Source organism: Brachycentrus maculatus, unplaced genomic scaffold (assembly GCF_059751285.1).
Source record: "Brachycentrus maculatus isolate JH-2025_06_01 unplaced genomic scaffold, ASM5975128v1 h1tg000169l, whole genome shotgun sequence".
NCBI lineage: Eukaryota > Metazoa > Arthropoda > Insecta > Trichoptera > Brachycentridae > Brachycentrus > Brachycentrus maculatus.
The window spans coordinates 869,412-884,908 of record NW_028280922.1 but is presented as its reverse complement, the minus strand read 5'-3'; the positions used below and the strand labels follow the sequence as shown (position 1 = coordinate 884,908).

The window sequence follows — 15,497 nt, the reverse complement described above, 5'->3', positions numbered from 1 at the left end:
TAAAAAGCTTCTTTTCATTTCGCCAATAGACGTCTCTAGTGAAGTTTTAGTGATTCAAGAACAATGTTTCAAAATTGGTTCATATATATAGATAGAACTTCCAAGAATTTAAGTGGTGTGGTTGTCAATCATGGGTAGAATTGGTGAATGTTACACGTGTGTAAAGTGATCGCTTAAACCAGCCTATGATGGTCGTCAGCCCCGTAAATGTCCAGACTTCCATATTCTTTTTCATCTTTGATGAGATGTCAAAAAATAATAATAAAACATACGTTTATTCGTTACACGTATTTTTGCACGTAAACGAAAGGCTTTGGGAATTGCACCCATTGCTGCGTGGTATTGCGTGGTAGTGCTGCATAAGTCCACAGTGCACAGTCCGGCAGAGATCCTTCCTCCTCGCGTGGGAGGGGTCCGGAGCCCACACTCTCTCCCGCATCGCGGTAAATATTAAACTGCATTTGCATTTGTGCACGTTAGAGCGACGAAAGTTTATTTCACGAACCGCTTTTGGCGATACAAGTCGCTCTCTATACAAACATATTACATTGGTACTATCAAACTCCGATATTAATACTGCAATATGGCGGGGTCAGTGGCGTACCAAAATACAAAAAAAGGTTTCTGATAATTTTACCAATATTTAACATGATACATACATACATTACGATCAAGTGTGCCAAATACTTGAAAGTGGTCAGGTTAGGTGTCGAAACAATCGGCGGGTATGTATGAGGAGATGCATGAACGTGGAAGAGGCGAATAATGTTTGCAAGGACAGAGTGGTGTGGCGTTCTATTCTATATGCCTACCCCTGCGGAGAAGCGGCGTGATGGTTAGTTAGTTAGTTGGTTAACATGATAAAATTAAATGAAATAAAACACTTGTAAAAGACCACTTGTTCGAGGAACTTATGATGAACTTAAGATGTTCTCATTAACAGGTGAAAATACAAAATTGTTAAATACATTTTTATTTTTTTATTATTTTTACTTGTTGAAGAGAATATCTGTAGTTCTCAAAAATAGTCATGTTAGCATAAAATTTAAAATGTCTTTGTACAACTTTTTTGATTGTTTTATAAATTCAAATCATGTTATTCCACATAGTTAATACAAAATCTAGAAATAATATTACATAATAATAATTGTTTTTGCGTTTCGAAAGCAAGTGTACATAACTAATATGCTTATAATGTGGTAGCATTTACTCATAAATGAGTTTTTGTGATATTATCAAAAACGACATGTCTTAGTTTTAAATAGTGAATTTGATTTTTCCTTTAGTAAATTCAATTTATTTTGTAGCAATAAATCTATTTTATTGAATTTATTTCATGTTTTATTTCATTAGATTGTTTTACAATCAAAAGGAATAATAATTCAATGAATTATACGAACAAATATACGCCGCTGGCGCGTTATCTTATACATAGAATATGCATAAGCAGACTATACCCATAAGTAAATAATTTAAATCATAGCTAAGCAATGCGTTTACATATTTCGTTCAAATGTATTGTTTATTCAACTTCATTTATAATTTTGAAATAATCGTTTTTGCTATCTATTGAAATTCATTTTCTTGCAAACCTAAAAAAAATAAGTTAAAAAAAAACCTTTCTTTACCTTATTTTTTAGAAGGGTTTTTAATTCATTGCAATAATTTCAATGTGATTCCGAGGTAGATAGACGATCCATGAAATATTTCGTACGTATTTCTAAGAAAGGACATCAACGCTTGGATAAGGAAGGAACTGCATTTGGTTTGGCATTAAATTCCAACACTTTCCATAACATTCATATTTCACTTTGTGTAATACCAATAAAAAAACTCTATTTTAAGACTACCGGATTCGGAATAACCATTCCATCGTCAGGTCAAATGTAATAAACCAAAAACAAAAATATTCTTATTATTATTTGAAAGAGAGAGAAAAAAATGAATGACAATGGGAATATTTTTAAAGAACTTGAAGTTAAATTTAATTGATTACTTATTTTTGAAATTTGTTTTGAGTGCGTATTGGAGTCAAAGATTGAATACATTTCAAAGGTAAAAATTCTCGGGTAGGTATTCTGAATTCCCTGCGCGGACTTAGATCAGCAAGCTGTACACGTAAAATCTAAATTCTTTCACACATTTCGGATTGTTTAAAAACACGATTTAAAAGTTGGACTTGTGTATTTATTTGTTTTTGTTTGTCAAGATTCAGCTAAAGTTCAGCCCGTAGGAAGCTGAATGCATGGGTAATTCCACGCCATGTCTTTTTTGGTAAACCTAAGATACTGTATTATGAAAAATAAACAACAGCAATATTTTGTTTAATTTTTCTGTTTAGGGGTTATTTTTTATCATATCGTCGTTCTTTCAAACGATGATTAGTTCAATAAAAAAATATTTTTTAAATCCGCAAACGCAATAAAGGCTTTTCTGTAAAATGTGTGCAAACGCAGAAAGAAGTCTATCAAATAGACCATGATATAAGGGGTCAGAATAATAATATAAAATAAACTACTGAATACGGTAAAACATGGATAAAACGTGGCAAAAGACATGTAAAAGGTAAGTTTAAAAAAAAAGGTAAAAAAAATATATCTGAAGATCATAATTTTAATAAATCAACAGGTATAGAAATTTAACATGTAAATAAAACTGGTCGTTGTTTAGATAATCTAGAAAAATTATAAATAAGTAAAGCAATCAATAAAGACATTCCCTTAATAAATAACCAAATAAATTTAACATCGAGTCCACTTTTAAAAATATTGTTATTGTAATTTTTTGTCTTATTTTCCTCTTTCAATTTTTTTGTGTACAAATGTCGAATCATAATAATTTTATTCGAATGACCTGATGATGGAATGATTATTCCAAAATCGTTAGTCACGAATAAGTGTTTATAAAAGTGATATTACACAAATTGAACGATGACTGATAAGGAGTGTGTTATATTATCTTACCACAAAGTTAACGATGCTTTTAATATACAAAATATAATGATTTTGATGAAAAGTTTATTAAAATGAATACAACATTGACATAAATATGTTTTATATATATTTTAAATGTGGTATTCACCTAGTGAAATTCAAATTAAAAATTGATAGATATTCATTACCAACTGTATGCCGAATCAATTAATGATAAAATTATATTTTAATGTTTTTTAAAAAAAATATTTTGATGTTTTGGTAATAAGCCTTATTTTTGCCTTATTTTATTAGGAATGTAAATATTACCATAGAGATGGCCACATAGATGTACATACTTATATCTGGAGATGCAGTGGGCCGATGACTCAAGCTCCAAGTGCAACTTGAGATAATTTGGCACGTCGACAGTACACATCTGTGTAATACGCTTGCATCACTCCCTTACTCACAATACAATACATTTTGTATCTGCCTGATCCGGAAGTGGGAATACTTTTTGTATTGTTTAAATTCAAGCAAATGCATTTCAGATTTAAAATGGTAGATTATATTTTCTTCGTGTAAACGCTTGCATGATACACAATGAATTTTTAATTAGGTACATTTATATTTATAAAAATTATTAAAAATAGTAAATGATAACATAGTTGTGTTTATATAAGTCTTTGGTGATACTTAAGTCATGTATTGAAGTCAAATAACACATACGTATTATAATGTTTCCAATATAATTTTGATAACAAAAGATCATTCTCATGATGTGTTATTATTGACTAATAAATTAATATGAAAAATTACCAGACTATCGGTAACATTTTTATTGAAATCTGTAGAGAACTAAGGCAGATATGAAGGTTTGACCTTTAGATATTTTAATAAAACGAAAAACGGACACAGCTATACGTCATCAAGTTTTACGTCATCGGGTGTGTTATGGGGCGTATATCTTTATGTATCTCATTTAAAGGGCTGTAATAGTAGTAGTGTGGATTCGTTTCTGTGACGTCATTTGTTGCCAACTTACGAAAACAACGTTTTTACGAAGGCGAATTTTGCAAAAGAAAATGATGAATGAAAATATTCATTATATCGGCTGTTATAAACACAAACGAGTCTTACACAATCCTTTATAGGTTGAGTATGTTAAATTAGATATTCCTCCCGTGTGATAAATACCTGATAAAACCTCTACTTTTAGAGCCTTGTCTGCAGGTAAGATAGTAAGGATAGGGAAGGCAAATGTGAATACATCACAAACACCCAGACCAATTGAAAATAAATCTTCCTTGAATTTATTTTGCACTTGGCGAGAAATTAATTGTCTAAAAACATTAATTCTCTGATAATGCTATGTCAATAAATTCTTCCTTTACTATAAATTTCCCCGAAAATGAATAAAAGTACCTACATTTCTTTTTACCCATTAAACATTTGACGTAATGAATTTTTCGCCTAAAATACTGGTATATGTAATAATAAATACATTGTTTTTAAAAAAAGAGTAATTGAAAGGTAAAGAGATAAAACAAAATGTAAAAATATTTTTTAGTAAAAAGATATTTAAAAAAAAGTCATTTCCCAATATACATATATTTTTTAAAAAACCGTTCACGTTCAGAATTTCAACGACTAAGATCTTAGCCTTAAAGAAAGAAGGCGAGATATTAATAGATAGAATACACACTTTCATTTCGGAAATCGGTAAACCTGGAACCTTGCGAACAGAATAACTAATCAAACGCGTTAGCCACTGCACCACAGAGGCGGACTATTTGTTTGTTAAATCGAAAAAAATGACGAACTTCTGAAGAAGGCTTGGTGTTGCGGAGGCTGAGGATAAAATGGGCCAAGGTTCTATGTATGTGCTTTATGTGGGTAGGCTCTAGCGCCGCCGGAGACAATGAAATGCTAATGTAATATGTTACATTCGATGATTACACCCAAAATCTGTGTTATGTCATCTTAAAAACGATCAAATCTTTATTTATTACGATAAACATCAGGAGTAGGCTTATTTAAGGAGGAAGACCGAGGAAAACTTAAAATACATCATCATCCTATCGATAAAATTAAGAAAGGTGTGTTGAGATGGTTTGGACTTGTAGAACGAATGAGTGAGGAAAGAACGGTAAAACAAATTTATGAGGCGAATGTTAGCGGGAAAAGAAGCAGAGGAAGACCGAGAAAAACATGGCACTATCATATATTCAAACTACTTGATAGTGGTCAGGTCAGGAGTCGGAATAATGAACGCGAAAGAGACGAATATTGTTAGCTAAGTCAGATTGGTGTGACGTTCTATTCTCTCTGCCTACCCCTGCGGAGTACCGGCGTGATGGGTATTTAGTTAGTAGGCTTATTTATTTATTTATTACTGGGTAAAAAAATCTATAAATAAGTCACAAGACCATCCAGTGGCGTGCGTTCTATATAGGCACATACGCAGTGCCTACCCTACTTCAGTAGAAAAGATATAGAACACTTATCTAACGAAATCTGCACCTAATTATATATGCTATATCTTTTAAAAACAATTAAAACAACAACGCGTTTTATAGGTTACCTTACAGCGACAAAAGACGCGTAAAGACGCGTTAGAGTAAGGTACTTGTCGATGACAAGTTTTTTATTTTATTTATACATTCCTTTTTTTTTTTACTGCCTACTATGATTAAAATCTCTATGCCTACTTGAGACCATCGCTACGGTTTTTGTTAAAATGTGTAAAGAAATAAGGGAGATATAAAAGATTAAACATTCTATACTTCAGTCGCCAAAAATGAACAATTCGTGACGTCATCAGTTGTGACGACATTGGTTTCGACCAAAAGAATCAGGATCGCAAAACTTGTGACTCTCCTGACGCCTGTCAGGATTTGTATGCACTGGTTTTAACACCACTGCTATCAACATTCCAAAACCATGCATAGGATGATATATTTTTACTTAATATACTGCTTTAATTCGAAGAGCGAATTTTTGAAAACAAAAAAGGGAATCTTAAAAAAAATTACATGCGTAAACACTATGTCAAATTCGATATTTTTCCCAAATGAAAATAGTCCATTATTGCAAATTTGAAAGCCTCCCAGAGTAAACTTTCTGTTCGCACCAGATCAGCTAATCCTTGCCGCTTTCTCGTTCCACAGGGAGTAGTACTTCGTGAACGATCGCTGGTGATAGTGAGCACACGAAGTCACCCGTCACGACACAGCTGTTGCTATTTTCGTAACTTTACCTTGCAACTGAGGAACAACAACTCGAGCTCGTCCCGTGATTCGGCCACGCCAGTCATCAAAACCCTTCGAACTTGCGCAAGTGCCTACTCTAATAATCGCGGCCTGAATTACATAAGCTTTAAACGGTAAATGGATATTTAGACACGATATTTATTCGATTAGTTGGTATGTTCTTGAGGGTTATGATAACTGTGATGTTGATGCCCAGCTAACCTTCCTTTTGATGGTCTTCCGGGAAGGCGGTAACCCGGTGGTATCTCGTTGGCCGCAATGTATGGGATCCTTGATTCATCTATCCTGTTGACATGATCTCTCCAAAATCTTGTCCCTTCGATACAAAGTCTTACTTAGGGCTATTACGGGAAAGACGCTCAAAGATAGAATTCGAAACGAAATAGTAGACCGTAGATGTCGTAAGACGGAGTAGAGAGAGAAGAAGATAATATTCGTGAATGACATAAAAATTGAAATAAATTTATCACTAGACGCTTGGAGTCCTAAAATTCAATATTCGGGTAGGTTTAACTTACGAAATTTCATCTTGGGCATTGCATCTTGGCTATGGAAGAATAATAGAAGTTTTGAAAATGTAGTTTCATCGCAGGATGTTGCGAACATCTTGGACTGAAGGACTGAACGAATAAATTGCTTGGAAAACTCGTCAAGAATCACAATTAGTCAACAAATACGAACAAGAAATCATGAATTCTTCTCTAGCCTTCTGTTCTCCACTGCTGGATATAGGCTTCTTCCTTATCCTTCCATTTCCTTCGGTCAGTTTGTAGCCAGTTTCTACCCCCCACAGCGGCTATGTCGTCGTACCATCTCTTTTGGGTTCTTCCGACGCCTCTTTTATTCTCCCAAGGTCTTCATCTTCAAATTTTTGGGGTCCATCTTGTGAGACATGACTGAGAAACTGTAGGGGAAGTATTGGTTTCACAGCATTAGAGGATGAGCCGGGATTTCAAGGATGAGCCAAGATCTCCGCACTGGCGAGGGATCCTCAAATAATTTCAGGATAGTGCTCATATTTCATTGAATTAAGTGGCACTACCAGACCAATAAGAGGCAAATGGAACAGTCCTTTCGTTCGTTGTTTTTCCATAGCTTACGGGCCAATGTAACACTTGAGCATACAATGAGTTTCGGATACCAGTCAGAATGGATCGTGTTTTGAATATATTAAAGTGCCGAATCACCTGGTGCAGAACAGGAATGTGTAACGTTATGCTAAAAGCACGTTTGATCACGTGTATTTTGTACATCTCATTACACCTCACTACACAATAAATTGATAAATTAAAAAATTCTTACTTTACGAATTTAAAGAAAATGAACAAATGAAACTCTTTTAAAGAATAATTCTAATAATAATATAAAATTGTACTTGTTGCATTATGAGTGTCTCGAAATACTTGTCCACAAATCTGAATTATCTCTAATTATAGGAGTTTTTTTCATATTATTTTTTGACATCTCAAGATGACAAGTCTGGGCAATCATTCTGGTGATTCAAGCACTATGTTTGGAAATTGAACCATATATATAGAAGTTCCAAGAATTTGAGTAGTGTGGTTCTCAATCATGGGTAGAATTGGTGAATGTTACACGTGTGTAAAGTGATCACTTAAACCAGCCTATGACGTTCGTAAACCCCGTGAATCCCCAGACTTCCATATTCTTCTTCATCTATGTAGAGAAGTCAAAATATAATATGAAATGGTCGTAAAGTGGGAAAAATAATTTGCTTACTCCAGGATTCGTGCCTGTGACTTTGTTTGGTCAGATCAGGTGCTGTATCCAACTCTCTTATCTTCACCCATCAACCAATTAATTCATATCGCAAATAATGGCTTCTAATGGCCTCTATAATAATCATCTTCAACCGTATTTACGAATTGCTTCATTATTAAATTGATAGTTTGTGTGATTGTTTGCGAATGAATGTTTTTTTTACATATCGCTCACTCCTTTCAAGAACGTCATAAATAAAATATAATACAATAAATGTCAAGCCACTTATTGAACTTTTAACTGTGCAACAGATCTTTTTAAGTAAAACCTGAAGAATTTTCTCCATTTGAAAAATATTTAGTTTATTTAAAAAAATAATTAAACAATACTTTTTCATCAAAATGCAAAAACAACACTTTATGCCCTATAGCGGGTAAATTTTAAGTTAAAAATATGCTTCTTTTGCTTGGATATATTACATTTCCTGGGCATTCCGAAAACATGCATAACTGAAAATTGACGATTTTTGATTTATGACGTTCTTGAAAGGAGTGAGCGATATCATGGATCTATTTGTGAAGACCTGTAATTGGCTTTGTGTTAATTGTTTTGTTTACTGTCTTGTATTTTTAGCTGTTGGTTTTCCTGAGCCAATAGAAAAAAATGGAATAGGGAAAAAGCGACCAAACTTTCTTTGACGTGAATTATAAATGAATTTTATATTCTTAGAAAAAAAATTATTCTTCTTCTTACTCAGTGTTGAGAAAGGCACTGATCGTATGAGTGCTGTGTTATCTTTATCGTTAATTACACAAAAGTAAAGGCGAAGAGACTAGTGTATTTCGGCATTGCTTTTTGCCTTACTGACTAATTAATGACATTGACTGAATTTTTGCTTTTTTTTTTTATTTTATTCTTTTTTATATTTAATTTTAAAAATGTGTACATAATTTATATTTGAGGCACTAACTTTGAGGATTTTTTAATTTTATAAATAAAATGTAACTTTGTTTTAAAATCCCTATAAATATTTTATTATAACTCAATTATAATGTCTACCGATTTCGAAGCTAACCGCTTCTTTATCAAGACTGATTAATAAGTCAGTAATTTTAAAAATGTGTATTAATCGCAAATTTTTCATGATGGTAACGCTTTCATCTCGAGGGAAACGTCGAGGCTGCAAAAAGTTTCGTAGAAAAAAATCTTCAAGTGTAACAAAGCGCCGGTCATTCAACGAACCATATTGTCCCTCGAGTATAGTTTAACTCTTTCTATCGCCCTCCCCCTCCCGCGGGGGGAAAACTCCCTCACCCCTCGCCATAAACTCGCCGGCCAAACCCGTCCACCCGAAAACAGCGAGAAAAAATAAGCTTTTAAAATATCGGCGTTCTTAAAAAGGGAGTGAGCTTATTTTAGTACCCCTCTTCACTGCCGAGGCCCGATATGTTTTTTTGACTATGTGCCGTTTTTTCGGAGGCGTTGGTCGTGTCTGCGGTACCCTCCGGAGTAGAATGGGTCGCCTCGCTTCAGCAGTCGCGGTTGGGCCGCCATTACATATTATTACTAGTTCGGGTCCCGGGATCGGCCGCTCTCGGAAGCTTTCGGCTATTTCCGGCGTATTGTTGTACAGAAATACGAAAATGTGCAAGTTCGAGACTCGCTTCTCGCTCAAAAGTGGCAGTTTGTTGAATGAAAACTTTTATGTAAGTACAAAGAAATCGCAATTGTTCTAAATATTATCAAAGTTTTACAGTTTTCCTTTTTATTTTCCGCTTAAATGTAAATAACGTAGTTTCCGCCAAACAAATTCTTACTTTGAGTTGTTAGTTTTTTAGTTTAGTGTTGATGTATTAAAACATACATATTATCAATACTTTTTATTTTTTTTACATAACAAACGTTTCCACTTTTGCACCGATTTGTTTGTTTTACCCATTTGATAACCACTTTTTCTGCATAAAAGTCGAAATTTAAGTCAAAAATATATCTTTGTTTTTTAACCTTCCATTGATAATGATATATTTATACAAATAAATAAAAAATATTTAATTTCGGAATGTCTATGATAAGCTTTAATGAAATGGAAAAATATATCGGTATAAATTATTAAAATCTATCATAGAAACACAATACACGTATTTATTGCTTTTTCTAAAGGGTGCAAGTATTTTTTTGTATATATTTAACTAAAATTAATCGCCTAATATTTTTCATTGTATTAAATTAAACAAAAAGGTGCATCCTATATGATAGTGAGCGTTTGATTGATGTAAACTCCTGATTTACCAGATTAATAAAAAAAACTCTGACGCATAAATTACGATTTCTTGACTTAAACCCTTTATCCTAAGCACCGAGACATATAACTGCAGGATCAAATAAATGTTTAAATCGTTTGCTTTTAAAAAAATAATAATTTAATTATTATTTTCCGTCAAAATGAAATTCAGGTATATTTTGGTAATATTCAAAACGAAACACGTGATCTCGAAAACAAATAAAATTCCTTTTTTTTACAACATTTCGAGTGTGTCCAAATACTTGTTCACAAATCTGGACACACTCAAAATGTTGTAAATAAATTATAAGCTAAAATGATAAAAAATTAAAATAATGTTTTCTGGCGGTTCTCATGTGTGTGATTATAATCCAGGATTCGGGCCTCACACTGATAAAAGAGTTTTTGCTCAATAAAAAGCTTCTTTTCATCTCACCAATAGATGTCTCTAGTGAAGTTCTAGTATTCAAGAACAATGTTTTAACATTGATTCATATATATAGAGCTTCCGAGAATTTAAGTAGTGTGGTTGTCAATAATGGGTAGAATTGGTGAATGTTACACGCGTGTAAAGTGATCACTTAAACCAGACTATGACGGTCGTCAGCCCCGTAAATGCCCAGACCTCCATATTCTTACCACTACACTGTGGGGGCGGATGAATCTTTAAGATATTAATTACATATATTAATTATTTTCTTTTTATGTGAATACCCATATGTATGCATATGTGTATATATTATAATATAATAATTTAGAAGATATATTGCTGTAATTACTTTTATGGACATGATGGTTTCTCTTGTAACATATGTGGATGGAAATGTATCTCACTTTCAATGTTTAGTTTGATATATTTAAATTATCTAGAACTATCTGTATTTCACATCAGGTATTACAAACAGAGCATAGAACGCAGAGAAGCATCACTTCGAGATAACCTGTAAACTTATTTCTTTTACCAAGCTATAAAATTTCCTCTCGCAATAATACTACACTTTCATTCGCACGTTTTCTTCTCACTCATCGATGCATAGGACACTCGAATGAGTTGATGGTGACAAGTTCTTATAATTATTATCCTGTACTAGCCAAATGTTTTGTCCGCTTCCGTAGTGAGGTGGTAAGCCCGTTTGTAGGAGTTCCATGTTCGATCCACAAGAGCGATCAAAACAAATAACCGCAGGGGTAGGCAGAGAGAATAGAACGCCATACCGTACTACCTTTGCAAACATTTTTCGGCTCTTCCACATTCATGCATCTCCTCATGCATACTAGCAGATTATTTCGACGTAGGTATTTTACATACCTGAATGTGCCAAATTTTCTTTGGTTTTCCTCTGCTTCTTTTTCCAACTACATTCGCCTCAAAAAATCGTTCTACCGTTCTTGCCTTACTCACACGTTCCACGTGTCCAAACCATCTCATCACACATTTATTAATATTATCGATGATTCTAATCTCAGCCTTGCATTATTTCCTTATTTCACCATTCGAACATCTCTCATACGTCGGTTTGCCGCACATTCGTCTGAGGGATCGCATTTAGTCTGCTTTTATCCATCATCTTCTTTTGCAAATTAAAAAAATATAAAATATCCTATAACAATAAAAAACCGTTGAATTGATCGGGTGACAATAACCGTTACAAAATGAAGAAACGCTACATTTTCTTAGAATAATCGCCTCTTTCACATTGACACATGTCCGTCGACGGTTCACGAAGGTAAGAGCGTGTCGTGTGAGGGCTGACATCATTTCACGAAGGCTATACCGCAATATTTAGTATTATAAGCGTAAAATAAATTCATGTAGTTACATTTATTGCGATATCCGTGTGGGTAGGCAGAGCCGTATCGGCGCTCGTAGGAGAGTGATTTAATGCTATGGCACTGAGTTCTGGATTGGTTTCCTTATGCGACTGCCTACATGATGTCGTTCATTCAAACGAGCGGTAAATAAAGCGATTTTTACAATTAAAAAAATATACATACAAAATATGAGATTTTGTTCAATCAAGGGTGTGCTCTCAAATATGCAATTCAGTACGCGACCGGCTACGCTACGGCCACACGTGTGTCCACGCACATTAAAAAATATATATTAATATTGAAAATAAAAACTTTTTTTTAAACTTCTTACCTTTCAATAACTTTTTTCTTTCGAAAACCACATATTAATTTCTAAAAAAAAAAAAATTCAATACAATAACGGTGTTTTAAGCAAAAAAATTCAATTACGTTATATGTTTACTTGGTTCGAAGAAATTTAAGTTGAGAGCTTTCGATTATCCCGCCTTAACTACATATATTGAAAAATAAGGTTGCGACAATTATACGTACCTACCGAATATTGCATAGGACACTGCGCTGATCGACGCAACTTGATGGTAAGTAATATCAAGGGAAGGTTATCGGTCAAGAATTTCAGGGTTATATTTCATAAATACTAGAGTGAAAAATCTCATGAATTTTATTTTTATTGTAATCGAACCCCCAAAGGTCACCTTTTTTACACCTGCATATGCATGTTGGAATATTTTTTGTCATTCGCCCTGAGTTATATTTTACGAAAATATTTGGCTACAATTTGTTTTAAAATACAGATTACGGTAATGTGCACTTACTGAGGTTTCTCGTGCCGAGGGGACATTTAACAAATTTTATTTATTTGGAAATTTAACAGAACAGTTACATAAATATTGTACATTTTCTGAGTAACAACAAAATAAAACAAGTAATTGTAACATTCCATATACAAAATTTATCATATCGCTCACTCCTTTCAAGAACGTCATAAATCAAAATACTTGATTTTTCAGGAGAACGTTTTTAAAGTTAAAAAATATAATACAATGTATTAAAAATAAATATCGATTCACTTACTGAACTTTTTACTGTGCAACAGATCTTTTTAGGTAAAACCTGAAGGTTACTTCTCCATTTGAAAAATATTAAGTTTTTTTTTTTTTTTTAAATGTTAAACAATACCTTTTCTTCAAAATGCATAAGCAATTCTTTCTGCCCTGTAGCGGGTAAATATGAGGTTAAAAATATGCCGCTTTTGCTGGGATATAGTACATTTTCTGGGCATTTCGAAAATATGCACAACTGAAAATTGATGATTTTTATTTATGACATTCTTGAAAGGAGTGAGCGATATGTCGTTAAATATAAATAACTGGAAGAGGGGCGGGAGGAAGGAAAAGGTGGAAAGGGAAAGATCAAAGCTCAAGTCCAAGACAAATTATGTTAAAATTGGGACACACCAATGTCGAGTAGAACATTTAAAAATTCCCATATTCATCGTTGACCAATTTAAGAAACGATAAATATAGGAACCTTGTTTAGAGTCTCGCAAGGTCTCCATCGTAATGATTTTGGGGTCCATCTTATGGGGTCCTGTACATTTAATATAAATATTTAAAAACATAAATATATATGTGTGTGCAATTTGCTGAGTGTGTGTGTCGAATTGCAGGTAGCGGCCTGAGCCGCGAGGAGGCGCTCGAGCTGGACCCCGGGCGCATGCACCCCGAGGACTACCGGCTCGTGTTCCTGTCCGACTCGTCGCGCGAGGAGGAGACGGAGGACTCGTCCTCGTCCGCGTCCACGTCCTCCGGCGCGCACGCCTTCAGCCTGGAGGACTGCGACTGGGACTACTTCGAGTCGGGCGCGGGCGGCGCGGGCGCCGGCGGCTCGGCCCGGCTGCTGCGCGACTGGACCTGGAGCACGCCCTTCGGCAGCCCCAAGGTGACTAAAAACTAACTAACTAACCATCACGCCGCTTCAGAGAGAATCAAACGCCACTCCACTCTGTCTTTGCAAACATTCTTCGCCTCTTCGACGTTCATGCATCTCCTCATACATACCCGCCGATTGTTACTCCTAACCTGACCACGTTCAAGGTGACTACATTTCTTTATTTCTTCAAATGGGAATTGCAAGAGTCTACGAGACAGATAAGGAACGCTAGGATAAGGATCAAAGATGTCGTTAGGCGGGGAAGGCAATGAAGGAGACAATGGTATGCGCATGTGAGGAGAATAGAACCATCCAGGCTCCTGCAGACCACCAAAGAGATAGATCGACAGCTGGGAATCAACATCGCAGGAGGCTAATCCCTCTTTTGCAAGAGCCTACGATACAGAATAGGGAACGCTAGGATAAGGGAAATATGTGAGATCGAAGATGTCGTTAGGCGGGGAAGGCAACGAAGGAGACAATGGTATGCGCATGTGAGGAGAATAGAACCATCCAGACTCCTGCAGACCACCAAAGAGATAGATCGACAGCTGGAAATCAACATCGCAGGAGGCTAATCCCTCTTTTGCAAGAGTATACGATACAGAATAGGGAACGGTAGGATAGGTAGGATAAGAGAAATATGCGAGATCGAAAATGTTGTTAGGCGGGGAAGGCAGTATGTGCATGTGAGGAGAATGGAGTCATCCAGATTCCCCCACATTACAATGTACGGCCAACCCCAAGCTGGACGACCCTTGGGCAGACAACTCTCTCATCCTTTTACACTATAGTCCGGTACTACAATCCAAAGAAGGCTATTGTGGAATCGCCTATGAATGAAATATGGATAGTTTTCATATATTTTTTTCAAATTCAATATTTTCCGCTTATATATACTACAAGCTTAAATACCTAAATACTAACTTGTTTTAAGTTTGGATATTTAAAATGTTTTAATTTTTTTGTAGACATTTTTACGCCTGTAAAAATCACAGTTGATTGATTTAATATTTTATTAGTAATGATCAAACAATAAACTACAATTAAGCACTTTTAAATTAAATAAATAATAATATGAAAACATTAATCTTGCCTTGATACGTTATCTTTGATTTATACCCAGATTAACACATTTATCTTATATCATTACTCATGGTCTAGGTTTTTTATCCAAAATTTATGAAATGTGTTTTTTTTATTTATTTTGATTATTCGTCTATGAACGCGATGGTGCATAGGGCACTGCACCGTATCGAATTTGGTCACTAACTGCGTAAAGCCGAGGTGATATTCGGATTCCTTTTTGAACCCTTATCTGCACACACTTTAGCACAGGCAACGCGTCCAGGATTAAAATTTTAATTGAAATGTATTGTGATTAAAATTGCCTAGTGAGGGAGCTCTATGTTAAGGAAATGAGCGCATAATGGGAAAGAAAATGGAGGATTTATTACATCTAAAAATAGGAGAATAGTAGCGATGGCTAGGGCTGTCATAGTGATGTATCTTTCGGAGTACTTTTGTTGTTTTTATAGAGGATCAATTTGATTTTTTCGTTCA

At 34.6% G+C, this 15,497-nt stretch overlaps 1 protein-coding gene across 4 annotated transcripts in view; it reads left to right on the top strand.

Moving 5' to 3' along the window:
- Positions 1-15,497, top strand: part of btsz (bitesize) — a 129,072-nt gene that overhangs the window by 59,550 nt on the left and 54,025 nt on the right. For 3 of the 4 annotated variants that reach the window (XM_088261925.1, XM_088261921.1, XM_088261922.1), the window contains one exon: positions 13,672-13,943. In XM_088261925.1, coding sequence (XP_088118051.1) covers positions 13,719-13,943 — 225 coding nt within the window. In that variant the 5' untranslated portion in view covers positions 13,672-13,718. Of the gene's footprint in view, positions 1-9,443; positions 9,616-13,671; positions 13,944-15,497 lie in introns of those variants that run through there. The other variant, XM_088261924.1, reaches the window with a different exon arrangement.